We start from the raw sequence: 27,008 nt of genomic DNA, 5'->3' as shown, positions 1-27,008 counted from the left end.
TTCTTTCTTACATTTCTACCAAAGCCTTTAGGGTTGTACTTCCTTTTTAGGCTTCTGCACTGCTGATCTTTACATTGGGGATCATGTTGTCATTTAGCTAGGAGAATTTCCAGCCTAGGAGCCATATTGGTTTCAACTCCACTTCAGTCAGGGAAGAGTTTGGACACCAGAACCCTGACATCTGTTTGTCTCAATCTTCTTGGATCCCATCTGGTTGCAGTAAATAGATTTCAAGGATCAGTATAAGAGATCAAGCGCACAGAGGTGACATAACCAGCATCTTAGAAGGCCAGCTGGTATAGCCTAATGACCACAAGATTTGTTGGGCTTGTTAGTAATAGTAATAGTAATAGTAATAGTAATAGTAATAGTAATAGTAATAGTAATAGTAATAGTAATAGTAATAGTAATAGTAATAGTAATAGTAATAGTAATAGCAGGGCTTTTTTTCAGCTGGAATGCGGTGGAACGGAGTTCCGGAACCTCTTGAAAACGGTCACATGGCTGGTGGCCCCACCCCCTGATCTCCAGACAGAGGGGAGTTTAGATTGCCTTCTGCGCCACTCAGCGGCAAGGAGGGCAATCTCAACTCCCCTCTGTCTGGAGATCAGGGGGTGGGGCCACCAGCCATGTGACCATTTTCTCCAAGGGCAACCCACTGAGTTCCACCACCTCTTTTCCCAGAAAAAAAGCCCTGAGTAATAGTAATAGTAAGAAGAAGAAGAAGAAGAAGAAAGTTTGAGAATAGATTAAATGGCTGGAAGATAAAACCCTTACATGGGCAACATCTAAAAAATATTGAAGGAAAAAGTGACAACAGCCTAACCTGGGCATGGTTGAAAATGGGTACAATCAAGAAAGAAACTGAAGGTCTGATCTTCACAGCACAAGAACAGGCATTGCAAATGAATGTTATGAAAGCCAAAATTCAGAAAATCAGTGAAAAACCAAAATGTCGACTTTGTCAGGAAAAAAGATGAAACTTTGTCCCATCTTATTTGTGAATGCAGCAAAATTGCACAGACGGACTACAAAGCTAGACATGACAGGGTCGCAAAGCGGATTCTTTGGTCATTGAGTAAAAAGGATAATCTGCCAGTATCAAAGAATTCATGGGAACATCAGGTGGAAAAGGTGTTAGAAAATGATCAAGTTAAGATCTTGTGGGATTTTAGAATACAAACTGATCGACACCATGAACACAATACACCAGACATAACAGCTGTGGAAAATCGAAAAGTTTGGATAACAGACATTGCAATTCTGGGGGATGCCAGAGTCGAAGAAAAAGAACAAGAAAAAAATGATTAAATATAGAGATCTGGCAATAGAAACCACCCGACTGTGGATGAAGGATACAACAGTAGTCCCCAATGTCATCGGGGCACTGGGAACTATTTTGAAAATTTTTGTAACTTATTTGGAAAAACTGCAGCTTTCTGACATAACACCTACAGAACTGTAAAAGATGGTGTTACTTGGAACAGCGTACATACTACGCCGATACCTGGCTGATACTTAGGTCTCTGGTGGAAACTTGTATCAGCTCAGCAAGGCCAATCAATGATAACACAAGGTCTTTATTATTGATTGTGTTGTGTGTAACTATAATAATAATGATAATGATGATAATGATAATGATAATAATGCTGCACCCTGGATAGAGGTGAAACTTGTACAATTTTTTACATGTCTATGTTTTGGGTCCTGTTTTAGGCTACCGGATCTCCTGGGAGGAATACAATCGCACGAACACACGTGTAACGCACTACCTGCCTAATGTCACACTGGAATACCGTGTCACAGGCCTCACAGCCCTTACCACCTACACCATCGAAGTGGCAGCCATGACTTCCAAAGGACAGGGGCAGGTTTCCTCCTCTACCATTTCTTCAGGGGTCCCTCCAGGTGAGCTCGGCTCACAGGCTCTGCCTGCAACAGAGCAGTAGACTGCAGCACAGACAGGGCAGGAGTTGCTGCAGCCTCTTCCCCCGTGGAAAGCTTCCGTTTGTCTGGGAAATTCCAACTCTACACAGCTCATTGCATAGTTCTTTAAAATAGTAATAAATGTATAGATAGGCATTTCTGTCCTCCTACAAACACAGCTAAATTCAAGGGCCTGGATGGAGATTGCTAAATCGTTCGGCGTATGTACTCCAAGTTCAATAATAGGTGTAAACAGGAATTTATTGACCAACCCAGTGCAACTCAAACTCTAAGAAACTCAGTTCAAATAATGATATGGGTTGTTCACACCCATGTCTCCACTATTTGTGATTCCTTATTGCAGGGATGGGAAGGGAGGGAATTCTCTGACATCTTCGCTGAAGGGTTGTTGTTTTTTAAGGAGATAGAAAACAACACTCGATTATTCAAGAAAAAAGTATTTCGTGCTGATGGTTGTGGGAGAATCACACAACAGAAGCAGACATGGACTGATTGTGGTCCTAAATCAGCAGCCCTGTCTTTGCTTTGCTTTACCTGTGCGGTGCATCCCAAACTTGCATGCCTTTTTGGCCCGCTGTGCCTGCTGTAAAGAAACTGCATTTCTCAGAAATTATAGCATCATCTAACTGATTGCAGCCTCTGATTTGCCTCTTAAACATGGGATCAGACCAAAGGTTTTAAGCAATGTAATAGGTTGTGGGTTTGGGGTAAGTGATCGTTTCATCTTTTGCACAAGAATCGAGCGGCAGACATCGCAAATATTTGGGGCAGAGTTCCTTTCTGGACCTATCCTGAATTCCTTGCCAGGGCTTTAAATTGGAATGCTGGGCACGTAGCATTCATTGCCTTGGTTCCTGCAGCCTGGGAATTCAGCTCCGGGCACAAGCCAAACCACTATGGAATGTATAACTGGGAGCCCTTTTCTGTATATATCAACTGATTTCCCTAACCTTCAATTGCCAAATGGCATCCAGCTATTAGAAACTTAGCCGAGACAACTGAGCCAGACTGAACCCACATCCAGTCTTTTCAAGCTCTCGTGAGCAGAATTTAGAAGATGAATTTTCATGAACAGATAGACTTTTCCAATTTGATTTAATTCAGTTTGTCTGAGCGAACTTTGACTTTGCCAATCTCAATTAGTTTCACTGTTTGTTCGTTTGAGTAATTCAATTAATTCAAGTGTGGGGCCTCATCCGTGTGAGCAGACAACATGCCTCTCGCGGTCTGACAACAACCAACCACTCACATGCTTCAGATTTATTAAATTAACAAACATCAAAGTAATGAATATGAAATTGCAGAAAACATTGACAGCTCCCCTTGTGACCTTCATGGGATGCGAAGTTTGAATTTGATTAATATTTGAATCACTTCAAACAGTTGTTTGAGGCTGTTGCCTTGGCTAGGCATAAACCAAGGGTGTAGCATTTTATAACACATCTTTAATAACCCATCTTGCTGACCACCAGTGAGAATCCATTTTTCCTTCCGTTCCTATTCCTTTATGTTTGCTTTTCAGATGGAGTCAGGGTTATTTACTTATTTACATAAAATAATTATCTGTTCTTGGCTCTTTAGGCCTGAGGGCAAACCATTTTTTTTCTGTTGCATTTTTACTCAACTGTTCAGCCAAAAACAGTCCCCCAAATTAGTGTAGAGTGGTTAAAAATCAATATTAACATCAATTATAATTTAAAAGATATTCGAGGAAGGGATTCTCAACCCTTGGTCCAGACATGATGCAAGAGTGCCTGTCTGCTACCTTTGTCCATTTGGTCTCAGTTATGGCACTTAATGTACATGGGTTATAAAACCCAATTTGGGAAGCTTTTCATAGGAAAAAGCAGCCCCAGGAAGGGAGAAGTGGTGTTGCCAGTGTGATGTAGTTGTTTTAAGTGTCAGACGAAGATCTCGGAGTTTTGGTGATGGAAAGTGATGTCAAGTCATAGCCAACTTATGATGGCCCCTACTGGGGTTTTCAAGAGAATAACAGATGGGGTTTGCCATTGCCTGCCTCTGCATAGCGACCCTGGTCTTTCCTGGAGGTCTCCCATCCAATTACTAACCAAGGCTGACCCTGCTTAGCTTCCGAGATCCGATGAGATTGGACTTGCCAGGGCTATCCACATCTGGGAGTTCGTGCGAATTCTCATTCTACCACAAAGTTTGCTGGGTGCCCTGCTCAAGTCTAGGTCCAGGAATCAAGGCAGGAAGCAAATTACAGCAGCTGGAGCTAACAGCACATCGTAGAGATATAGGCAAAGGAGCAGATTACCAGTATTTAAAGGTGCCTTGACCAGTTACAGCAGCAGTGCTTTTTTTTCAGCTGGAACGCGGTGGAACGGAGTTCCGGAAGCTCTTGAAAATGGTCACATGGCTGGTGGCCCCGCCCCCTGATCTCCAGACAGAGGGGAGTTTAGATTGCCCTCCAGCAGCACGGAGGGCAATCTCAACTCCCCTCTGTCTGGAGATCAGGGGGCAGGGCCACCAGCCATGTGACCATTTTCTCCAAGGGCAACCCACTGAGTTCCACCCCCTCTTTCCCCAGAAAAAAAGCCCTGTACAGCAGCAAGATGGTTCTGGTCTTTGAGAGGCCCGAGGGGTTAGTTGGTTAGGTGCTCAGCTGCCTCTTCTGAGTTACCAGCTTCAGCTTGGCCTGAGGAGGAGTCCGTTCTCTGGTCCGTGGCATTTGGTGACTTCGGGACCGTCCCTCTTTCTCTCAGCCCACTCTACCTTTGAGGGCTGTCAAAAGAATGAAATGCAGGTGCACAAAACAATGTACATCACCAACTTGAGCTCCTTGGACCTCCACTCTGAATTGCCCCTCCCAAGCTGCTTTTCCCTCCTCAGGATTCCATACAAGTTTGTTTTTACTTTGAAAAGCGGCCTGTCCAGTGTGTCTCATCCCGAGGCTGCAGGCAGCCAAGTTCTATCCTTGTTTTCTCTTTGTCTACAGAACTCCCAGGCCCCCCCACCAACCTGGGCATCTCCAACATTGGTCCCCGCTCAGTCACACTTCAGTTCCGCCCTGGTTATGACGGCAAGACATCTATTTCCAGATGGCAAGTGGAAGCTCAGGTAACCCTACGGCAGGGACTCGTCAGGAAGCTAATTCATTCCTTTCCAGTGCTTAAAACATTTGCTGAATCAAAGTTGAAACTCTGTGGCATGAAATCCAAATTTTTTGCTTTCAGAATAAATTACACAGGGTTTTTTTTCATGTACTTAAGAACATAAGAGCACTGTTGGATCAGACCAAATAGTCCATCGTCTTGCTCTCCACAGAGGCCAGCTAAATGCTTTCAGGATGCTCACAAGCAGGGCATGAAGGCAAAACCCTTTCCCCGCTAGTCAACCCCCACAACTGAATATGGAAGTTCTATTTAGGCTGATTCCGCACATGTTGGATAATGCACTTTCAATGCACTTTATCAATCCTTTGAGGTGGATTTTTTGTTCCGCGCACAAAAAAAATCCGTTCCAAATGATCTATAAAGAGGATTGGAAGTGCATTATCCAACGTGTGCGGAAAAGCTCTTAGTTATTAGTAGTTGGTAGAATTTGTGAGGTCTCCTTTTAAAGACATCTAAGTTAGTGGTAATCATAATATCCTGTAGCAACAAATTCTGAAATTATGCATGGAATGAAGGACTTGCTTTGCTTGTCTGCTGCTCATCTATTCTTTTGGACCACAACACAAAAGAGAGTTATGGTAATAAGCCAATAACCAAAAAGGAAAACCTACCGTAACCTACTAACTACTTCAGCCTCAGATACAAGATTATATTAGATATAATGAGTCAAAATTACAATTAGTGGAAATGTATGTGGTTCACAAAATTAGGCCATTTCCACACACGTTGAATAATGCACTTTCAATGCACTTTAGCAATCCTTTGGAAGTGGATTTTTTGTTCCACACATGGAAAAGCAGTTCCAAATGTTCACTAAAGAGTATTGAAAGTGGATTATCCAACGTGTGTGGAAGAAGCCTTATTCTATAAATGATGTAATTGTTATATAATGGTTCTTTGCTTTGTATATTGTAATTTTGACTCATTGTATCTAATATAATCTTGTATCTGAGACTGGAGTGGTTAGTAGGTTATGGTGAGTTTTCCTTTTTGATTATCATCTATTCCTTTGGGTCAACCCAAGTTTTGCTGTTACGGGAGAAGGAAGAAAAAGTACTTTGTAATTTATTTTGTCTAGTGTATTTACTTTGGAAACCTTAAATATTTTTTCCTCTGAAGATTGGAGTGGCAAAGAGAAAGGTAGAATAGAAGAACATGACTATGTAGAATAGAGAAAAGAGCAAATGAAGAATAGGAGCCATAAGCAAAGAAAGGTGTTTCTAATTCACCATTGTTCTTTGTAAGCGGGTCCAGAATTCATTATTTTTGTTTAAGTAAGTTTCTAGCTCATGTTGTGAAAATAGCTGTAGAAGCAACACCTGGTGAAATGTCAGAAGCTATGGAAAAGTAGAGGTCATCTGTGTGGAAGAATGGAAAGATGTGTCTCCATTTAGAACGACATTGTTAATCTACTATTTATTTTGTTGATTTGTATTTTTGTATATTTTTTATTATTGAGAGCTGCCTTGCATAAACAGATTTCTTCTCTTTGGAAAGGTAACCAACAAATTCAGTAAACAATAACGATTAAAAAAATGGTAATTTATTTGCACAAATATTTATTAAGTTCTGTAATCCCTTTTGGCCAAAATATTTATTTATGGTGTAAAAAAAATAAGCTAAATATTACCCTGCTTTTCAGATTTTGAGGAAAACAAACACCAAGTTCTAAACTTTTGCCAAATGCTTTTTGTGTTGATATCAGAGGGAGGGGAAACAGGCAGTCATCTGAGCAGTACTAATGCTGCACCAGACCTGCTCGTGTGTCTTCCTTGCCTCCAGGTGGGTCAAACTGGTGAGAGCGAAGAGTGGACCCTTATCCACCAGCTGTCTAATGAGCCCGATGCTCGCTCCATGGAGGTGCCCAACCTCAATCCCTACACCTACTACAGGTGAGTATTGCCCAGGTGAAGAAGAAAGGAAGAATGTTGATAATGCCCAAACAGTGACTTTGAAGAGAAAGGAGAGGCTCTCCTCCTCAATTATGCCAATACAATAGAGCAGAAAACTACAAGAGGAAGTATCCAAAGACATCGCCCATCCGACCCATTTATATTTCACACCACCTGTAAAGAAAACAGCACACCATAAGTATATTTAAATTAAGAACTCTTTATACAGGTTTCTATAACAACTAAGTACTTACCAGAAGGACATTAACTCGCCGTCCTATTTGGATCTACACTGTGCCTGTTGAATGACTGGCAGACATGCTGTACAGGAGACTTTTGGTTTAGATCCTTAGGCGTTGGAATATGAGCACTTATTGAATGTTCTGTGTATATAAATTGTGCTGCTTTATTGATGGCTGCTATTTTCTATAAATATGTTAATAGGCTTACTATTAATTGAATAATTGATTCAGTGTATTGCCCTTTAAAGATATGATTTCACTTGATTAAATGTTTTCCATTGTGTAACTTTTCACATACCTCCTCCTGCAGTTTTACTGCTCTTTTGTATTGGCAAACAGTGACTTTGGCTGAGATTTCAGGTGCCTACTCAGGTTCTTGCAGATGCTTCTGTGGTCATGTGACTTTAGTTTCCCAAGCAAGTAGCCTGCCTTCGTTTGGCTCTCTTTATCTGCAAGATGTCTGTTTTCCTCCAAGAAAGATGACAGGTGGGAAGGATGGGTGAGGGAGGTTTATCTGGGAGAAGACTGTTCTGAAAGACTGGCCTAATAAAGCAGCACTTGCATGCATGGGTGGAATTCTAGCTCAAAAAGGAAGTAGGCTCCCGTTGCTGGTATTAGGACTCTACCATCGACAAAAATCCAAATTATTATAATGTGCCTCAAGCACACAATGAGAAGCAGGAATCTGGGCAGAGTCGGGTGAGTCTTAAGCTGAAATTGAATTATCTAAATATTTCTGTTGTTTCCTATTAACCTAATCCAAAGTCTGCTCACTGAGTTCGATCCTGGCAGAAGCTGGGTTCAGGTAGCCGTCTCAAGGTTGACTCAGCCTTCCATCCTTCCAAGGTCGGTAAAATGAGTACCCAGTTTCCTGAGGGTAAAGTGTACTGGGGATGGTAATGGCAAACCACTCCATAACAAAAAGTCTGCCAAGAAAACATCGTGATGTGACGTCCCCCCATGGGTCAGTGCTTGCACAGGGGACTACCTTTACCTACATCAGCACCCTTCTCCTTACTTCATTCGCTGTGGGGACTGGCACATTCTTGCAATGGATAGTTATAAAGTTATAGCGATCTAGCGCTTTTCAATTTTTAAAAGTTCTGAAAAAGTCCTCTAGAAGCAAAGGGTGTGACATCCCCCCATGGGTCAGTAATGACTCGGTGCTTGCCCAGGGGACTACCTTTAGCTTTAAACCAAGAAAAAGGCAGATGAGATTCCCAAGCTGTGCCCTCTCTGAATTCCACCCTTGGGGAGAAGACTCAGTGCTCTAGGTAGCTCTCCGTACTATCGTATTGGGGTGGAGCCAAAATGATGAAGGAAGCTCAAAGCATATAAATGCGAAATTTTCAAGTCTTTGGGTTGGGGCCCTTTCCCATGTCACTTCGCTGACCCTCCGAGCACTAATCCATTTTCTCCCTCCTCTCAGCTTCCGTATGCGACAAGTGAACATCGTAGGCACCAGCCCACCTAGCCTGCCTTCCCGCAGGTTCCAGACATTGCAGGCCCCACCTGATGTGTCTCCGGCCAATATTACACTACGCACAGCCAGTGAAACAAGCCTCTGGCTCCGATGGATGGTGAGCAGGGGCAGAAGAAGAAATTAGAACTTGTGGTTAATTCAGGGGAGTGGGAGGTATCCAGGGAATAAGTAAACAGCTAATGGGGCTGAATCACAGTTGGGCTCATTCCCCCTGGCACTGCTTACCTGACACAATAATTCATCTTGAGCCAAAGGGTTTCATTCCCTCGTTGTTAGCTTCTGACCCATATCCTACATGATGCTCAAAGATAGCTGATAAAATTAAACTGATTGGCTTGGACCTGGTAGCCCTGTTTGATATGGGACTCAACAAAGCAAAAGCTTTAATCACCCAAAGACTAATTAATATAGAGTCCCAAAATGATGAGGCAATGCTTCCTCTAAGCTATAAGAGCTTTAAAAAAGGACTGAGTTACACCATATCCCCATATCTTTCGGACATTACCAACGAAAGATGTAGATGGGCCTTCTCTAGAGCAGGATTTGATGCATTCCCCTCTGCAGTTTTGTATGGGAGATTCTCCCGCCTGCCTTTGCAGCCGCGCTGTTGTCCTTGTTCAAATAAAGTGGTCGAAAATATCACACACATACTTTTGCACTGCGAATTCTATCAAGAAGAAAGGATACAATTAATTATCCCACTACTCTATAGATTTAAACCATTAGAGTATTACATGGATTTTAGTCCTGAAACCCTTCGGGTATATCTTTTAGAGGATAGCCAGAGAACTGTATCTTACGCAGTTGCAAAATTCTGTGTGATAGCACTCAGAAAGCGGAATCATTTGACGAAGGAAACACCAATTGCTGGGAAGTGAATTAACGAAGAGACTGAGTTTTTACTGTTAGATATATATACATATATATGATTTTATCTTTTATGTATTTACCCATTTTAAGAATTTAGAAACTGTTCTTTTTATCTGTATTTTACTTGGCTGGTCTTGTGACCGTAATAAACCCTTTGATTGATTGATTTGATTGCTTACCTGGCATGTCACCATCACGTAGGATGGACAAAGAGGGCCACCGAAATAAGAAAAGAAAGGAATCAAAAGTTCTGACAGTTTTCTCTGGAGTGTCACAGGTTCTATGAGGAACCCCTTGAAAGTATATAACTTTTACAAGATTTGGCACACCTTAGATAGAATTAGGATAACAACTTCATCATAAGCATTCTGAAAAGACATAGGCTGAAGGCCAGCAATGATGTTCTCTTTATTCCCATAGCCCTTGCCAGAAACAGAATACAATGGCAGCCCTGAGTCAGTCGGCTACCGCCTGCGCTACTCACGCTTAGATGGGCGTGGCCGCACACTGGCCCACACGATCCATGACCGGGTGGAACGTGAATTCACCATTGAAGATCTGGAAGAATGGACTGAGTACCGTGTGCAGGTGCAGGCCTTCAATGCCATCGGGCCTGGGCCATGGAGTCCGACTGTGGTGGGGCGAACCCGAGAGTCAGGTACCTTCCCTAACCCCTCCTCATCTTGAGATAATCGGGCAGGTCCAGATAACTACCTATCTGGAACTTTGCACGTGGAGAACTGGGCTTTTCTATGGGTCCCTCCCCAAGTGTTAGCTATTACAGAACCCCCTCAGAAGAACTGGTTGCTGAAGACCTTCCATTCTCTATGCACACAGTGCCTTCCTCCGGACCAACCAATATTTCCGCCCTGGCTACCACCTCTACCTCTATGCTGGTGCGGTGGAATGATATTCCTGAACCTGACCGAAATGGGCTTATTCTGGGCTATAAGGTGAGTATCAGAAACACTGTCTTTTCCCTCAAGGGCTGCCTTCTCTTTTACACTACCTTGCAGGCACTCAGATTTGGCAGTGCCCCTCAAGACGACCTTGAAGCCCTTTCATCCAAGACCTAGATGCACCATCTTCCTCTGTCTGTCTGAGTCCTGGATCCTTAGTCTCAATATATAGACCAGGGGTGGCCAAACTGCAGCTCAGGAGCCACATCTGGCTCTTCTAGACATATTGTGCAGCTCCTAGAGATCTCTGAGTATCACCGTGGTCACACATTTTATTTTAATCTAGTTTATTTCCCTCCCTTACCTCCTTTCTTTCCATGTTTTTCCCTCCCTTACCTCCTTTCTTTCCATGTCTTTCCTTCCTTTTCCTTTTTTTCTTCCTTCCTTCTGTCCATGTCTTCCATATTTTCAGTAAAAATGTTGGGGTTGCCAGGTCTGACTTAGAAAATATCTGGGGACTTTGGGGGTGAAGCCTAGCAAGGATGTGATGTCCCTTTTGTGATGTCACTTACAAGTCAAAGGTCAGGTGATGGCTTTTCCCAAGCTCCACCCCTTCTGATGATGTCACTTCCAGCATACTGCACCAAACCCCACCCTTTTCTGTGATGTCACTTTCAGGACACTCCCCCAAACCCACCTCCTCCTCTGAAGTCACTTCAATGCATCATGTCTTGTGGCTCTCAAACATTGACGTCTATTCTGTGTGGCTCTTACATTAAGCAAGTTTGGCCACCCCTGATACAGACCCTTCTGTCCCTCCACACAGCTATCCCAACCTTGTGCTCCTCTTTCCCATCCTTTCCTGTTTCACTCCATCTCCACCTACAGTGTCCTTGTCTTTAAATCTGGCGTCTCATGTGTGCAGTAGCCCAGCAGAGGCCCTCCAACTCTGCACGATGTGTGTATATTTATAACACGATGGCCAGTTGCAGCTTCCTAGATCCTGCCTTTTAATACTAAAGTATGGATACTTTACCCACCAAAGTGGACCAAGCCCACAATGCCTCAAGCTTATCTGAGTTTTTTTTTCAAGACCATTTTTGTTTTATTTCCCCAGATACTTTATTAGCTAGCAAAGGCAGGCCTAAGTAAAACCTTTCCTCTTTCCTCACTCTTTCATCTCTGGCCTGCTCTAGTCTCTTCCTTCTTCAGTGAACTTCCCACTCTGATCTTAAGCTTGAGGTATTTCCAAAATGCCCGGCTTTCTGCCCTGCAACTCTTTCCCTTCCTATTCAGGACTCTCATATTACTAACCTATGAGTCCCCTCTCCTTCCCTTAGTACCATTTGGGGGCAGCGGTAAGGACCTGTTGGGGACAACAGCAGTAAGGACCATTTGGGGGCAACTGTTAGGACCCGTAGTTTGTCCATATGTCTGTCTTTCCGTCACTCTCTCACCTCCGTCATTTCTGTCCCTTCTTTTTTAGGTCATGTATAAGGAGAAGGACTCGGACTCAAGAGCCCAGTTCTGGGTGGTGGAGGGCAATGCCTCAAGGAGTGCCCAACTCACAGGCATGGGCAAGTACGTCTTATACGAGATCCGAGTGCTTGCTTTCACCCGCATTGGTGATGGTGTGCCCAGCAATCCACCCATCCTCGAGCGCACATTGGATGATGGTAGGTGTCCAGCGATCCATCTTTTGGTTGGGCGTGTGAGGGAAGTGTGGTAAACCAGAAAAAGAGGAAAGTTCTGGAATAGAATAAGAGGATCTGTAAGGGCCACACAGATCAAGCAAAGTCTAAGCCTTGTAACACATGCCTGGGCTGTGAAGGAACGCAACCCAAACTATTATGGGGTTATGATCCCACTAGCGCCAGTGTCTATTGTGATTTAATACAATGGGCTCTAGTAGCAGGGAACACACACACACCCCCGCCTCGTGGCCACACTGAGCCTTCCTGCCACAGTGGTGGGCTCCTCTGCAGCAGTGGAGTTCCTCAGGCCGCGGCAGGCTGTAGCGCTCTAGAGTTCCTCCGGCTCTAGTAGTGGGCTGCCGTGCCTGGCCACTCCACACCGCAGTGGGCCAGGCCACACTGCACCGACCTGCACTGCAGCAGGCTAGGCCACCCTGCAGTGGGCCACCAGGCTGGGCTGCCTCGCAGCAGGCTGCCAGGATGCCAAGTTGGGCAGCCCCACACTGCACCAGGCCCTGAGGTGGCAGAAAGGCCAGGAGCCACGGCAGCAGGTCTTCCTACAACTGCACTGGGCCTTTCCAGCCCTCTGGAGGCCCTGAGGAGGAGGCAGGAAGGCAAAAGGTTTTGCTCCTGACTCACTTCTTATACCTGTGTACTGCGCCTACACGGGGATAAGAAATGAGTCGTCAGCAACACGGTTTGCCTTTTATATCTTAGGATATACTAAGTTCACTGTAGAACCTTAATTATATATTATTGAAAACTCAGTTTAATAAAAAATATCTCCAATTCTAAAATAAATACAGCATGGGATATCACCTTTTCTTGTACTGTGCCTATGATTATATTGTGTGTGTACGTGCATGCCAATCTGTTCTCGGGGTTTTTTCATTTCTGTGTGTTTGCATAATCCAAATCTGTTTCAGCCATCTGTACCTAACCTGTTCAGGGTATGTGTGTTTTTTGCTACTTTGAACGAACGCTTGTGTACTTGAGCGTATGTGTTTTTCCATATTTCTAAAGGAATATTTTGTTTTCTAGCTCTGTATCTCCTTTTATGTACTTTTATGTGCAAATTCATACATGCATACAGTGACTATGAGAGACAGAGATTTTTATTTCTCAGTGATTCTAGTATAACCCCTTTGTTGAGTTAATAAATCAGCTAACCTGTAGGTAAATGATAATGCTCCATGAAAGCTTTTATTTCTTGGAAATGTTTCTATTCATACGCCCATATATATCTAGTTTCATACCTTTTTTTTCCCCTGCCACTTGGTTCTAAGTATGAACAATGCCTCTTTTTCAAGTTCTGTTCCTTGATAACGTCATCGGATTCTGTCTCCCTGTATTGCAGTGCCTGGGCCTCCAGTTGGCATTCTCTTCCCTGAAGTGAGAACTACTTCTGTACGGCTCATCTGGCAGCCCCCCGCTGCTCCCAATGGTATCATTCTGGGTAAGTGAGTAACACCTCCCCCCCCCTACATGCACCACAGAGATGGTTGGCCAGAGTGGCTCTTGCAACTGACACTGTATCCTTTATCTGCCTGCTATTTGGGGCAGCAGTCAATGCTATTAGAGGAATTTTGAGGGATATCATAACAATAACATTCAATTCATATACCACCCTTCAGAACAACTTAACACCCACTCAGAGCGGTTTACAAAGCATGTTATCCCCACAACAATCACCCTGTGAGGTGGGTGGGGCTGAGAGAGCTCTGGAAGAGCTGTGAGTCTAACCCAAGGTCACCCAGCTGCCTTCAAGTGGAGGACTAGGAATCAAACCCAATTCTCCAGATTAGAGTCTTGCCGCTCTTTCTTAACCACTACACCAAAATGGCCAAAATGGCCAATCCACTGGGTGACCTCACTGTCTCTCTCTCCCAGCCTCACACAATTATTGTAAAGGGTAAAACAAGGCAGGGGGAACCATATACATCATTTAGACCTCCTTGGAGGAAGGGCAGAATAACAAGAAATACTTCCTTTAATAATAACAACAACAACATTTGATTTATATACTGCCCTTCGGGATGACTTAACACCCACTCAGAGCAGTTTACAAAGTATGTTATTATTATCCCCACAACAACAAACACCCTGTGAGGTGGATGGGGCTGAGAGAGCTCCTAGAAGCTGTGACTGACCCAAGGTCACCCAGCCGGCTTCAAGTGGAAGAGTCAAGAATCAAACCCAGTTCTCCAGATTAGAGTCCCGCTGCTCTTAACCACTACACCAAACTGGTTCTTTGAGATGGATGTTCCCCCCCTTGGCTTGCAATAAGGAGGAAGATATAGGACGGTTTGTCTTTTCACAAGCATTTTCTAATAGCGTGTTCCAACCTTATGCAGCATACCAGATCACCCACCGCCTCAACACCACCACTGCCAATTCAGCCAGTGTGGAAATACTCAATCCCAGTGCCCGTCAGTTTACAGCGATCGGTCTCAGACCTGAGTCCACCTACCTCTTCCGTATCACGGCTCAGACCCGGAAGGGCTGGGGCGAGGCAGCAGAGGCACTGGTAGTCACCACTGAGAAGAGAGGTAAGTGTGTCAGGAAGGGACATAAGGGCTTTGGGGGAGGTCAGCGGTAGGCAACAAGGCCAGTGCATTTTGGTGGAATCGGCATGAGACTGAGCGTCATTTGACGTGTTACACCTAAGTAGTAACTAAAGGTGGTACAATTCCAGACTCTTTCTTTACTCATAGCAAGTAAGAGGGATCAGATCTTTAATCTTAAGAAGCTCTTTGCATTCAGTAAATTTTTCTGCACTGTAAGGAGAAGACTGTGCTGTACGTTTTTTCTCACTAAATTCAAGAATAGTAAAGAGTCCAGTAGCACTTTAAAGACTAACCAACTTTATTGTAGCATAAGCTTTTGAGAACCACAGTTCTCTTCGTCTGATGCATCTGATGAAGAGAGCTGTGGTTCTCGAAAGCTTATGCTACAATAAAGTCGTTAGTCTTAAAGGTGCTACTGGATTTTTTACTATTTTGCGACTACAGACTAACACAGCTTTTCTGGATCTAAATTCAAGGAGGTTTCTTTTAATGTGGTGGGACATTTGAAAAGACAATATAATATCACCTTATCCCCACCCCCACATTTTGACAGCAATCTGAAGTGGTATAGTCTATTATTCTTCCACCTTAGGCCCAAAGTAGACATGGCATTCAGAGGTATGCATCTTTGGGCTGATATTCCAGCATATCTTAAAAGCGCCCTCCCCTCTTTTTAACCAATAGTAGTATTGGAAGCCTGTGAGTTTCCTCATTTGCCTATAGCTGTTTCGAACCACAGAGACAATATAGTGGTACTCTTTTGGAAGAGCCTTAACTAAGATGAAAATGCAAAATGGCTCACTTCTTTTATCAGGCAAAAGCACCCTTTTAAAATCAAAAACTGGGCTTCTTAGGGATCCAGTGAATGCATGCTGGAATATGGCTTTTCTGTTTCATAAACTTTATGTGGTTGGATTGGATAGTGAATGTAAAGATGTGTGTCCATACTCTACCAGTGAAGGGAGTCTTTTTCTTTAAAATTCCTTGTGCACCTTAATCCACTGAAGATCCGTCCTAGGTGATAGTAGCATCATCACTCAAGTGTTAGTGATTCTGCCCAGCCATTGTCCATTTTCATTTCCACTCCATGTTTCCAGCTTTCAGTAAGTTGTGCCTTTCTTCCCATTCCCCTCCCCAGACCGTCCCCAACCTCCAAGCAAGCCAGTGGTGCTGCAGGAAGATGTCAAAGCAAGGACCGTATTGTTATCCTGGGAACCAGGCAGTGATGGGCTTTCCCCAGTCCGGTATTACACTGTGCAAACACGGGAAATCCCTGATGGGAAATGGGTGCTACATTCTGCCTCTGTCGGCCATAACACCACGTCCTTCATCGTCAACAGGTGAGTCAGCCACTTCTCAAGTACAGGGAGGCTTATATAAGAAACAAAAGTGGCATTGCCTGGGACAACTGTCCGGTTTTTGCCCGTGGAAGAGTGGCTGTTCTAACCAGAGGAGCTGCACTTATCTTCTGCTCTGAAAAAATACCCTGTAGTCCTTTAATCAAATTATTTATTTATTGCATGTCTAGACCTCCCCGTCAGACAGGCGGTGTGACAACATACAATTTGTAACATACAGTTTAAAACCAGTAAAAACATTATAAGTAAACATTAAACACTATTCCATATACAATAAAAATTTCTCAATTGGCAGATATAAATATTAAAATACAGCATTTTAGGCTCTTACATAATGACCTGCGTCACACTTATGAGCTCCTGCATGGGTGGTGGACGGTCTTCAGTGGTACGGCCGGCAAGAGGACAGCCCAGCCCCCACCAAATGCCTGGTATGTAAGAAAGGACAAGCCCACGGGGAATATTCCCCGTGGGCTTGTCCTTTCTTACATACCAGATTGTAACGGGGTTTGCCACCCCTCCCCTTTTCAGTCCCACCAAATGCCTGGCGGAACATCTCCGTCTTGCAGGCCCGGCGGAAAGATAACAAATCCCGCCAGGCCCTAGTTTCCTCAGACAGAGATGAATTAAAACCTGACTTACTTCCTTCTGTAATCAGGGATAGGCCAGATCACACAGGGAGAGGCCAAGATGGCTTTTCTGAAGTGCTTTAAAAGAATTTGCTGGCCTTGGGTTGAGAGATGTTGGTGTGGCAAGGAGAGGATAGCCAGAGGGGTTGGCCCTGGATGATTCCTCTGAGGCCAAGCCAAGCATCATGTACTCCTCTTACAGGCTGAAGCCTTTCACCACCTATAAATTCCGGGTCAAGGCAACCAATGACATTGGCGATAGCGAGTACAGTGACGAGTCAGAGTCCCTCACCACACTGCAGGCTGGTAAGTGGACACCTTGCATCACGGGTTGCTTCTTTTGTCTTTGTAGGAATAGAGACGTGTGCTTTGTGAATGAGGCTGTCTAGAAGCTGAAGTTGTTGCAATGTACATGGCTAGAGTGATCACCTCTTCCAGTCCTCTTTGAGCTACCCAGTACTGCATTTAGGTCATCTCCTCTAACCTCTAGCCTCTCCTCCTTTGAGCCACTCATTTCACGCTTAATCCATGAATTGTCCTCAATGAGCTATGTCACAGATCTTCCCCCCAAGTCTTGTCGGATGGGCTAGTGCCTTTCCTTGGTTTGCTTTTCCTATAGTAGTGACCAGGGCTTTTTTTCAGGGAAAAGAGGTGGTGGAACTCAGTGGGTTGCCCTCAGAGAAAATGGTCACATGGCTGGTGGCCCCGCCCCCTGATCTCCAGACAGAGGGGAGTTGAGATTGGCCTCCCTGCTGCTCAGCAATCGCAACTCCCCTCTGTCTGGAGATCAGGGGGCGGGGCCACCAGCCATGTGACCATTTTCAAGAGGTTCCGGAACTCCGTTCCACTGCGTTCCAGCTGAAAAAAAGCCCTAGTAGTGACATTGTCTACGTTGAAACTGAAAAACAGAAGCTGAAGTTCAGGCTCAAAGTTGTGGGATGCACAACCGACGGGGTTGGATTATGACCACCTTTTCTGACAATGAAAAAGTGAGAAGGAGACCCTCCTTGACCACCAAAAATGTTATGCTGGGTATCATGTTACCTGCCTTATGGGATGGCAGCTGGAATATGCAGAAATAGATTATTTATTGATTTATTTATTTTGTTGACTTTATAGTTCACTCTCCCTGCGTACAAGCGCAGAGCGCTTTGCAACAATAAGGAATACGCATAAAAAGATAAACAGCAATAATACAATACAGAATAAAATCATCAGTATTTCAGATTTAATAAAACAGCATCCACTATAGAGTGCACATGCACAATCCCAGTCTCAAATCTCAAATCCTGTGGAGCAGGGGTAGCAAGCTGTTAGGCAGACAAGAAAACCAGGAGGAGACACAAACCTGGTTGAGAAATTCACCCACCTCCACCACCATAAGCCTGGTGGAATATCTCCGTCAGACCCTGTGGAATGATAGCAAGCCCCACTGGGCCTGAGTTTCCACAGACAGAGAGTTCCACCAGGCTGGTGCCAGGGCCGAAAAAGCCCTGGATCTGGTCGAGGCAAGACAAACCTCCCTGGGGCCAGGAATCACTAGGAGATGGTTATCTGCTGAACGGAGCACCCTCTGGGGAATGTAAGGTGAGAGGCTGTGCCGCAGGTATGTCGGTCCCAGTCCACGAAGGGCCTTAAAGGTTAAGGCCAGAACCTTGAACCTGATCTGGAACTCCGCCGGAAGCCAGTGTAGCTGGCACAAAACAGATGTTATGTGTGATCGGAACGGAGTCCCTGTCAAAATGTGCCGCTGCATTCTGGACCTGTTACAACTTCCGGGTCAGGCCCAAGGGCAGCCCAGTGTAGAGCAAGCTACAGTAATCCCATCTGGAGGTGAATGTTGTGTGGATCATTGCAGCTAGGTCATGGGTCAGAAGGTAAGGGACAAGTTGCCTGATCGGGCAAAGATAGGAAAAAGGGAACCTGGCAACTGCTATGACCTAGGCCTCCCTTGATAAGGAGGCATCCAGGCCCAGGCCCAGACTCCTCACCATTGGTACAGGCGCAAGTGGCACACTTTCAAGGGCCAGAAGCCACATTCCCAACCCAGAAGCCCACAACCCTGGTGCAGAACCTCTGTCTTCATAGGGTTCCATTTCAGTCGACTGTGTTTTAACCATCCATTCACAGCCTGCAAAACCCCAGACAGATTGGCAGAATCCAGCTGGCTGTCCATCAACAGATAAAGTTGGGTGTCATCAGCGTACTGATGGCATCCTAAACCCAAACTCCATCTGGGCAAAGAGACACATGTAGATGTTAAACAACATCGAGGAGAGTATCGCCCCCTGAGGGACACTGCACACTAACGGGTGGCACGGTGACAACTGCTCCCCAAGCTCTACCCTCTGTCCCCAACCCTGGAGGAAAGAGACTAGCCAGTGTAAGGCATCTCATGTATCCTCACATCAGTGAGGCAGTGGGTCAACAGATCACAGTCAACCATGTCAAATGCTGCCATAAGATCCAATAACACCAGCAGTGCCAACCCACCTCAGTCCAGGTGTCTGTGAAGATGTCTGTGAAGGTGACCAATGCCATCTCTGTTCCATGGCCAGCGTGGAAGCCCGACTGGAATGGATCCAGGACAGAGGAGTCCTTTAGGAATACCTGCAGTGGTTCCGCCATTGCCAGCTCAATCACCTTACCCAGAAATGGGAGCTTTGAGACTGGGCGGTAATTGGTCGGGTCAATGGTTGACCCATTGGTTCAATGGGTCTCCTGAAGATGGTTTCTTCAGGAGAGACCGCATCACCGCTTCCTTCAATGCTCCAGGAAAAACCCTGGAGCTTAAGGAAAGACTGACAATGGCCTCCAGGGAAGCCCAAAGCCCATCAGTGCTGGCCTTCGTCAGCCATGACGGGCAAGGGTCCACAGGGCAGGTCATGAGCCTCCGAATGAAAAAGCTGGCTGGATCCAATCACGCTCTAACCTGCATTCCACATGAGAGGTGGGCTATTTTAGCCAAAAACAAAATATGTAGGATTAAAAAGCCTAGTTTACATAAGAATAATATAAGAATTTCTTCAATAGGTAATTTTTTTTTTAAGCCAATGGAGCACAGCTTGACAGAAGAACAGAGATAACATTCATTCTCAGTAAAGACCCCCTGAAAAAATATAGCCTTATAAGCTATGTGTAACACTGATAACAATGTGTTCTGGCAAGCTGTTCTATAAAATAGGATTTTAAACGATCAGCTCCTAGCTGCTGTGGTACACGCAGTGTCAATTGAAGGGACAGCCAGGGGGAACTACTGAAATGACCACAGCTGGTGCAGCTGTTCCTACAGGGAGACTTGAACCTGAATCTGTGAGGAAATTAAGGGTCAATAGGAGAAATGGAAGATGAGTAGAAGAAACAGAGGTGGGAGTAATGTAGACAGTGATATGGATGGACCTGGCTAAGTAGAAGACAAGGTAAATCCACTACAACCAATAAGCTGTAAGAGGGTAATAAGCAGGGCTTTTTTTCTGGGAAAAGAGGTAGTGGAACTCAGCGGGTTGCCAGCACAGGACCGCACAATGACGTCACTTTGGGTCATCTGGAACAAGGGGGGAGTTTTTTAAAGTTTAAATCGCCCTCGGCGAAAACGGTCACATGGCTGGTGGCCCCGCCACCTGATCTCCAGACAGAGGGGCAATCTAAACTCCCCTCTGCATGTGACCATTTTCAAGAGGTGCTGGAACTCCATTCCACCATGTTCCCGCTGAAAAAAAGCCCTGGTAATAAGGTTGGTCTTCACCACCAATACCAAGTAGTTATTTCAAGTTCTGTGTCCATAGCCTGCTGCTGCCACCACATAGATTAAAGTGGTTCAGTTCTTCCTGAGTTTTACTCGTCTTTCTTCTCCCCTCTCAGCCCCAGAGGAAGCTCCCACTATCTTGTCTGTGACGCCACACACCACCACGTCAGTGTTGATCCGTTGGCAGGTAGGCTAGCGTTCTCTTTTATTCTATTAGACACACCCACCCCGTTGGAACTTTGGCTAGCAGTGCTGGAATGGAGGGAGCTGTCACCTTTTGCTGAAAAAGTTCTGACTAAGGAAACATTCCTACGTTGTATAACTTTTCTGCATCACATACTACAAGAACGGGACCAGCTGGAGTACAGACCTTAGGGCCAAATTACAAGTGACGCCTGACACAGGTCGGACACTTGTCAGTTTCCCTCAAGTTTTGATAGGCAAGGTAGGCAGCTTGGCGGAATGTTGGACAAGTGACAGTTGAAAAGTCCATTGGATAGCTGTCGGAGCGCCACGCTACAAGACCAGAATGCCTACATTTCCCATCAAAACTTGAGGGAAGCTGACAAGTGTCCAACCTGTGTCAGGCGTCACTTGTAGCTTGGCCCTTAGATAAGCAAGCCTGAACAAAGGCCATGAGACTTTATCCAAGGCTGCTTCAACATGACTTTCTTTATAGCTGTCTTTGTTGCTGCGAATACAAAGGCAGTGGGAGTGGCAACAGAGTACCCACAGAAACTTTCTTCTCACTTTCCTTGCCTCAGCACTCAGTGGCTGCCAATCCCACCCTTCGCTTCTAGAGGACTTTTTCAGGCCTTTTAAAAATTGAAAAGTGCTAGATCACTATAACTTAATAACAATCCATTGCAAGAATGTACCAGTCCCCACAGCGACTGAAGAAAGGAGAAGGGTGCTGACATAGGTAAAGATAAAGGTAGTCCCCTGTGCAAGCACGGAGTCATTACTGACCCATGCGGGGGGGCGTCACATCACGTCATTTTCTTGGCAGACTTTTTGTTAAGGGGTGGTTTGCCATTGCCTTCCCCAGTCATCTACACTTTACCCCCAGGAAACTGGGTACTCATTTTACCGACCTCAAAAGGATGGAAGGCTGAGTCAACTTTGAGCCAGCTATCTGAACCCGGCTTCTGCCAGGATCGAACTCAGGTCGTGAGCAGAGCTTGGGCTGCAGTACTGCAGCTTACCACTCTGCGCCACGGGGCTCTTTGACGTGGGCAGGTTGAAAAAATATGCTTCTTCCCATCCACACTATGTCCAAAAATTGCTTTGACTGCTGTCTTCCTAAAAAGATTGTACCAATCCAGGTTTAGGAAAGATCACAACCAAGTGGGAGAAATATGGAAACAGAACAAACAGTACTGCAATAAGGTAGCCAAAGTGAAGGAAAACATCCATGTGAACACAGCCCAAGTGTGTGCACTCAGATCTGTTTCTAGTTCCCAGGATTTACCCTCATGCCCATGTTCTTTATTCAGTGTGGTAGTAACCAAAAAACAAAAAGAAAGGACATTATTAGTGCAATCCTAAACAGAGTTACTCTAGTTTAAATGTTTTTAAATGGGCTTAAACTGGTGTAACTCTGCTTAGAATTTCACTGTTAGTCACAATGGAGTGTTTCAGTGTTGAAACTTTGCATGCCAAATTTTTTACAGTGCCGTAGCTTGCAGAAGAAAGGTGATCAGGGCTGGCCCATATAAGTCAACTCCGAGGACGCCGAACTTGAAGGAACTCCAAAGTTAGAATACAGAAGTGAATTTAATGAAAATAGGGGTTTTTTAATCAACACAATATCTATGATTATTTTTACCTTTTCCATTTCAAATGCCAAGAAAATAAAGGTAAAAGTTCATTCTAGACTTCATGTTTTTCTGTATATTGAATTTGTATGAGGTGGCGGTGAACATCAAAGTCATAGCTCCTCTAGGGCATCAAAAAAAAATCCAAGGGTGTGATCCTCCCTGCAGAGTAGGGCAAGAAACCTCAGTTGGTATGTATGTGTGCAGGGGTGGAACTCTGTAATGGACTGGACGCTTGAAATAAAGGTTGCAGATACTATATCCCACCCATTCATTGCTTTATATTTGGCATATAATGATTTTGTAACCATTTTGAGGCATCTCTTGCCTGTCTCCATCAGCTCCTCTCTTCCATTTCTTGAATGGGCTGCAAAACTGGGATTCACCAAGTATTAGAAGGCAGGAAGGAGCCAGGTGTGGTTTGATACATTGTGCTGATTATGCTGTGGGTTGGGGAGGGAATTTAGCATACGGGGCCCTCCTTGACTCTCTGATTCCCCTTGCCCAGGCTCCATCAGAGGACAAAATCAATGGCATCTTGCTAGGCTTCCGTATCCGCTATCGAGAGCTGACGTACGAAGGGTTGCGGGGTTTCATTGCACGCAGCATCGGCAGTCCCAGTGCAAAATGGACAGAACTGACCTGTGAGTGTGCCTGTGGGTAGACTGGTTTGCAGTAACTGGGGAAGGTGTGCGGGGGAGATCAGCACCCATTGCAGCCTCTGTGTAAAGATCGGTTAGATTCTATAGCAACAATACATTATGGCCATCAATCCTGAGCGGCGATCCTCCATAAACAAGCCCCGGTAGTAAACATGTTTGAACACTTAACACAAATGCATCCAGAGCTGCCAGCCCTTCATACAATAGCAAACTGCCCAATACTCATTCACAAGCTGTCCTGCAGTAACAAAGTATTGATCCCCATACATTTGGACAAATTGCCATGGGAAACGTGGATCTTCCCAGTATGCTGGCAGAGGGTCCGATCCTATCAGCTTAATCTCTTTTTAAGACCAGGGAGGGCTTTCTCTCGGGGAGGCTTTCCCTCCCTGTTGAACTGCCAGGTCCAGAACCTCAGGCCACTTGAGCATTATGAAGGTTGTGTCCCGGTCATGCTGTGTCGTGCCCACTGCTGATTCTAGGTAGCTGCGTTTGTCTTGCGTGGTAGCTCTGGTTGCTACTTCTCCCCTGGGTATTCGTTCGCTTCCTTGGAGACTCCTGTACGTTCTTTGCTGTGAGTTTCTCTCCTAGCTGTTTTGCTCCTCCCCAGTGATGTCTCTTAGTCCCGCTTGCCTTGTCAAGATTGTTTCTTTACATGTGGCTAACCTGCACTGACTGCTTTTCCCTTCTGACCACCTGCCACCTCACAGCAACATACGCCATGCGGAACCTGACTGAGGCCTCCCTCACACAGTACGAGCTGGACAGTAAGTGGGCGCTTGGTCTTCTCTATGCATTTGTCTTTCTGTTTGTGTTGCTGGTCTCTCTTAGGATCCAGTCACATGGATGTGGTTGGGGAACAGCTCGTTTCGGTATTAGCGACGTGAATCTGTGAGGGCTCCCATGTACACAGATTGTGGGTTTTGCTAGCAGTTACAAGCCCAAATTGCCAAATTTCAATAATAACAACAACAACAACAACTGCACTTAAATACTGCTCTTCTAGACAGATTAGTGCGTCGCTCAGAGCTATGAACAAGTTAGTGTTATTATTATCCCCACAATACAGGTGGGGAGCTGGGGCTGAGAGGAGTGGCTTACCCAAGGCCACCTACTGAGCTCATGGCAGTCGTGGAATTTGAACCAGCAGAGTGCCGATTCGCAGCCGAACCACTGTGCTACAGCAATGTAAAATTTTGGAGTATACAAAAAGTACACGGTTCTGTATCACTTAACATTAACAGAATGTGGATCACAGACATGCAGTACACATTAGTCAAAATAGTTTTTAAAAAAAATTCCAAGATGGCACTTTTCATGTTGGAGTAATGACAAAAGGAAGTACTAAGAGAATAATAATGAGGGGAAGAATACGTTTTATGGAATACTTTAGGGCAGTGGGTAGAATGAGGAGAATAAGGACTAGATCCATTAAGAATTTGGGAAATCTCCTCTGGATATTAAAGGCCTTTTTACTGACTCAGTCTTAGGGCAAACACTACCTTCACCTTGGTAAGCTTGTGTGCGCAATCATGAGGGTTTTGAAGTTGCTTTTTTTAAAGAATTGATGCTAGGCAGCCATAGGTCAGAAGCTAAACCTCGACATTTACTATTCTTACTGCGCAATGAAGTAGTTTTCTTCCGTTGCTCTATCCCCATCGTGTCATCCTCTTTAAAGGACAGTGTCAGGAAGAGAGCCGTGGAAGAAGGGAAAGTGGCGGGGGGGGGGGAATGCCACGCGGGGACAGGAGAAAAAGGAGGGATATAAGAATGGGTGGCCCAGAATGTGTGGCACTGCTCTTGATTTCAATCTGGAGTTTAAGGGAGCTGTGAGATCAGAGAGCCATTTTGGTGTAGTGGTTAGAGTGTCTGACTAGGATCTGAGAAAACCAGGTTCGAATCCCCACTGGGCCGTGGAAGCTTACCGGGTGACCTTGGGCCGCTCTCAGCCTAATCTACCTCACAAGATTGTTGTGAGGATAAAATAGAGGAGAGGAGAATGAGGTAAGCCACGTTGGGGAGAATGGTGGGGTATAAATGGAGTAAAATAAATAAATATTTCAAGTCACATCCTTTCTGCTTCTCAAACACGGGGCTAGGGGCATGAATGCAGCGCAGAATGAGAAAATGGGAGCTTAGTGAAACATGGCTAGGAGAGGAGATCTTCTTCCAGCTCCATGATGGGATTTCTCTCTCTGCCTCTCACTGCTTCTGCAGATCTCAACAAACACCATCGCTATGAGATCCGAATGAGCGTCTACAATGCTGTGGGTGAGGGTCCCACCAGCTCACCCCAGGAAGTCTTCGTTGGGGAGGCTGGTAAGTCAAATGTCTCCTTGCAGGCATCAACCTCTCCCACATCGCTATAGGCTTCCCTGCTCTGAAAGTCCAAGGCTAAGACCGGGGGCTTTTGCTTGAATGAGGTGGCAAAGACACTGCATTACCCATATTCAGGCCCCATTCCTCAGTTAACAAAGAGGAAGCTTTCAACCAGGGGTCATTTCGTAGAAAAAGAGCTGGAGGAACTCATTAGCATAACTCATTAGCATATGCCACACACCCTGACCTCACCTGTCCTGGCTGTTTTGGATCCAATCCTGGCCATTCAGGGCTGAAATTGGGCCCAAAATGACAAAAAGGGGCTGAAAATGGCCAAAAAGGGGCCCAAAATGGTTAGGATCGGGCCGCTGCTGAGCAGGAGAGTGATCCACCACCCGTCAAGGGCCCGATCCTGGCTGTTTTGGGACCAATCCTGGCTGTTTTAGGCCCAATCCTGGCCATTTTGGGCCCAATCCAGGCCGAAACGGGCCCAAAATGGGGCCACCTGTCATGTGACCTCTTTGGGGAACTTCCAGAACTGCGTTCCTGTGCGTTCCCCCTTGAAATGAGCCCTGCTTTCAACTAGTGATCAGCAAACCCAGTGCGGGCCATGGGGTGTTCAGAGACAGCCCTCTGGTTCAAAGCCAAGCAGTTCTTGCATCTCCATTGTCTTTCTCTTCAGTACCCACGGCTGCCCCACAGAATGTGGTCATCCAAAGTGCCACAGCCACCCAGCTCGATATCACATGGGAGCCCCCACCTCCAGAGGCACAGAACGGAGACATCCAAGGCTATAAGGTACCAGGCAGCGGGGAGAATGTTCTGAGATATGTATGGATGGGCATACCTGGGCATAAGAATCGGCATCACCTCTGTTGCTGAGGCTGGAGGCTGCGGCGTCTCCTGCCACTACCACAGAACCATATTGCCATGTAATTGAGCAGGTGCTGGACAGGTGGCATATAAATTCTCAAAATAAATAAGTAAAATTGTTATTATTATTATTATTGATGATGATGATGATGATGATGATGCAGTCTAACCTGTTTGGAGTGCTTGAAGCAATGGAGAAGTACATGATGTTGAGGTAGATAGTTTCAGGTATCTTACAGCGTTTCAGAGTGTACTCTCTGCCCTTTTTAAAGTCAGAGGAGATTCTGGCTCAGTTCATTTATAAGGATAATTATATCAGAAATCGTCTATGTATCAGAGAGGGAAAATAAACAAGAAATAAAGAATATCCTCTGGGGGAAAAGTGCAGTTCCACGCTCTGCCAGCAAGTGACAGCATTGAGCTTCAAACAGAAGCCTGCAGTTCGATCTCTTGCGCTCCATCCGGGATGCTTCCGTTCTATTAAAGCTAAGGACCACTTCAAGGCCAGTGTTTTGGGGAGTTACACAAAACATTTTATGTAACCTCGATATCTGCAGCGTATGTAGATGGCAGGTGCATCTTTCCAGCCATTTGCATTTTATGCATGCTCCAGGGAACTGGGTTGGACTTCAGTCCCTTGCCTATGCGTGCCTGAGGAGCCACTGCTTTCTACCATATGGCATGTGGCTTTATTTGAAGGCAGCTTCTATGTGTCATTCCAGCATAACACCCATCTGTCCCCCATGTTGTGGCAGTTGACAAGGCATCCCGCAATGGCACCGAGGAGCTAAAAGTGGTCTCTGGCCAAACCCTGCTCAGCCACTCTTTGTTTTGGCTCGATACATTCAATCGGTGGCCCCGCAAGCCAGCAGAA

At 45.3% G+C, this 27,008-nt stretch overlaps 1 protein-coding gene across 1 annotated transcript in view; it reads left to right on the top strand.

Moving 5' to 3' along the window:
• SDK2 (sidekick cell adhesion molecule 2) overlaps positions 1-27,008 on the top strand; it is a 104,686-nt gene that overhangs the window by 46,712 nt on the left and 30,966 nt on the right. The window contains exons 18-32 of the mRNA XM_054976827.1: positions 1,717-1,908; positions 4,907-5,028; positions 6,867-6,976; positions 8,648-8,798; positions 9,992-10,229; positions 10,409-10,524; positions 11,957-12,146; positions 13,522-13,620; positions 14,519-14,713; positions 15,870-16,071; positions 16,921-17,024; positions 20,580-20,650; positions 22,789-22,924; positions 25,160-25,261; positions 25,944-26,059. Coding sequence (XP_054832802.1) covers positions 1,717-1,908; positions 4,907-5,028; positions 6,867-6,976; positions 8,648-8,798; positions 9,992-10,229; positions 10,409-10,524; positions 11,957-12,146; positions 13,522-13,620; positions 14,519-14,713; positions 15,870-16,071; positions 16,921-17,024; positions 20,580-20,650; positions 22,789-22,924; positions 25,160-25,261; positions 25,944-26,059 — 2,144 coding nt within the window. The remainder of the gene's footprint in view (positions 1-1,716; positions 1,909-4,906; positions 5,029-6,866; positions 6,977-8,647; positions 8,799-9,991; positions 10,230-10,408; positions 10,525-11,956; positions 12,147-13,521; positions 13,621-14,518; positions 14,714-15,869; positions 16,072-16,920; positions 17,025-20,579; positions 20,651-22,788; positions 22,925-25,159; positions 25,262-25,943; positions 26,060-27,008) is intronic.

This window comes from Eublepharis macularius, chromosome 4 (genome assembly GCF_028583425.1).
Source record: "Eublepharis macularius isolate TG4126 chromosome 4, MPM_Emac_v1.0, whole genome shotgun sequence".
NCBI classification, from domain to species: Eukaryota; Metazoa; Chordata; class Lepidosauria; order Squamata; family Eublepharidae; genus Eublepharis; species Eublepharis macularius.
This window is presented reverse-complemented; position numbering and strand designations above follow the sequence as displayed.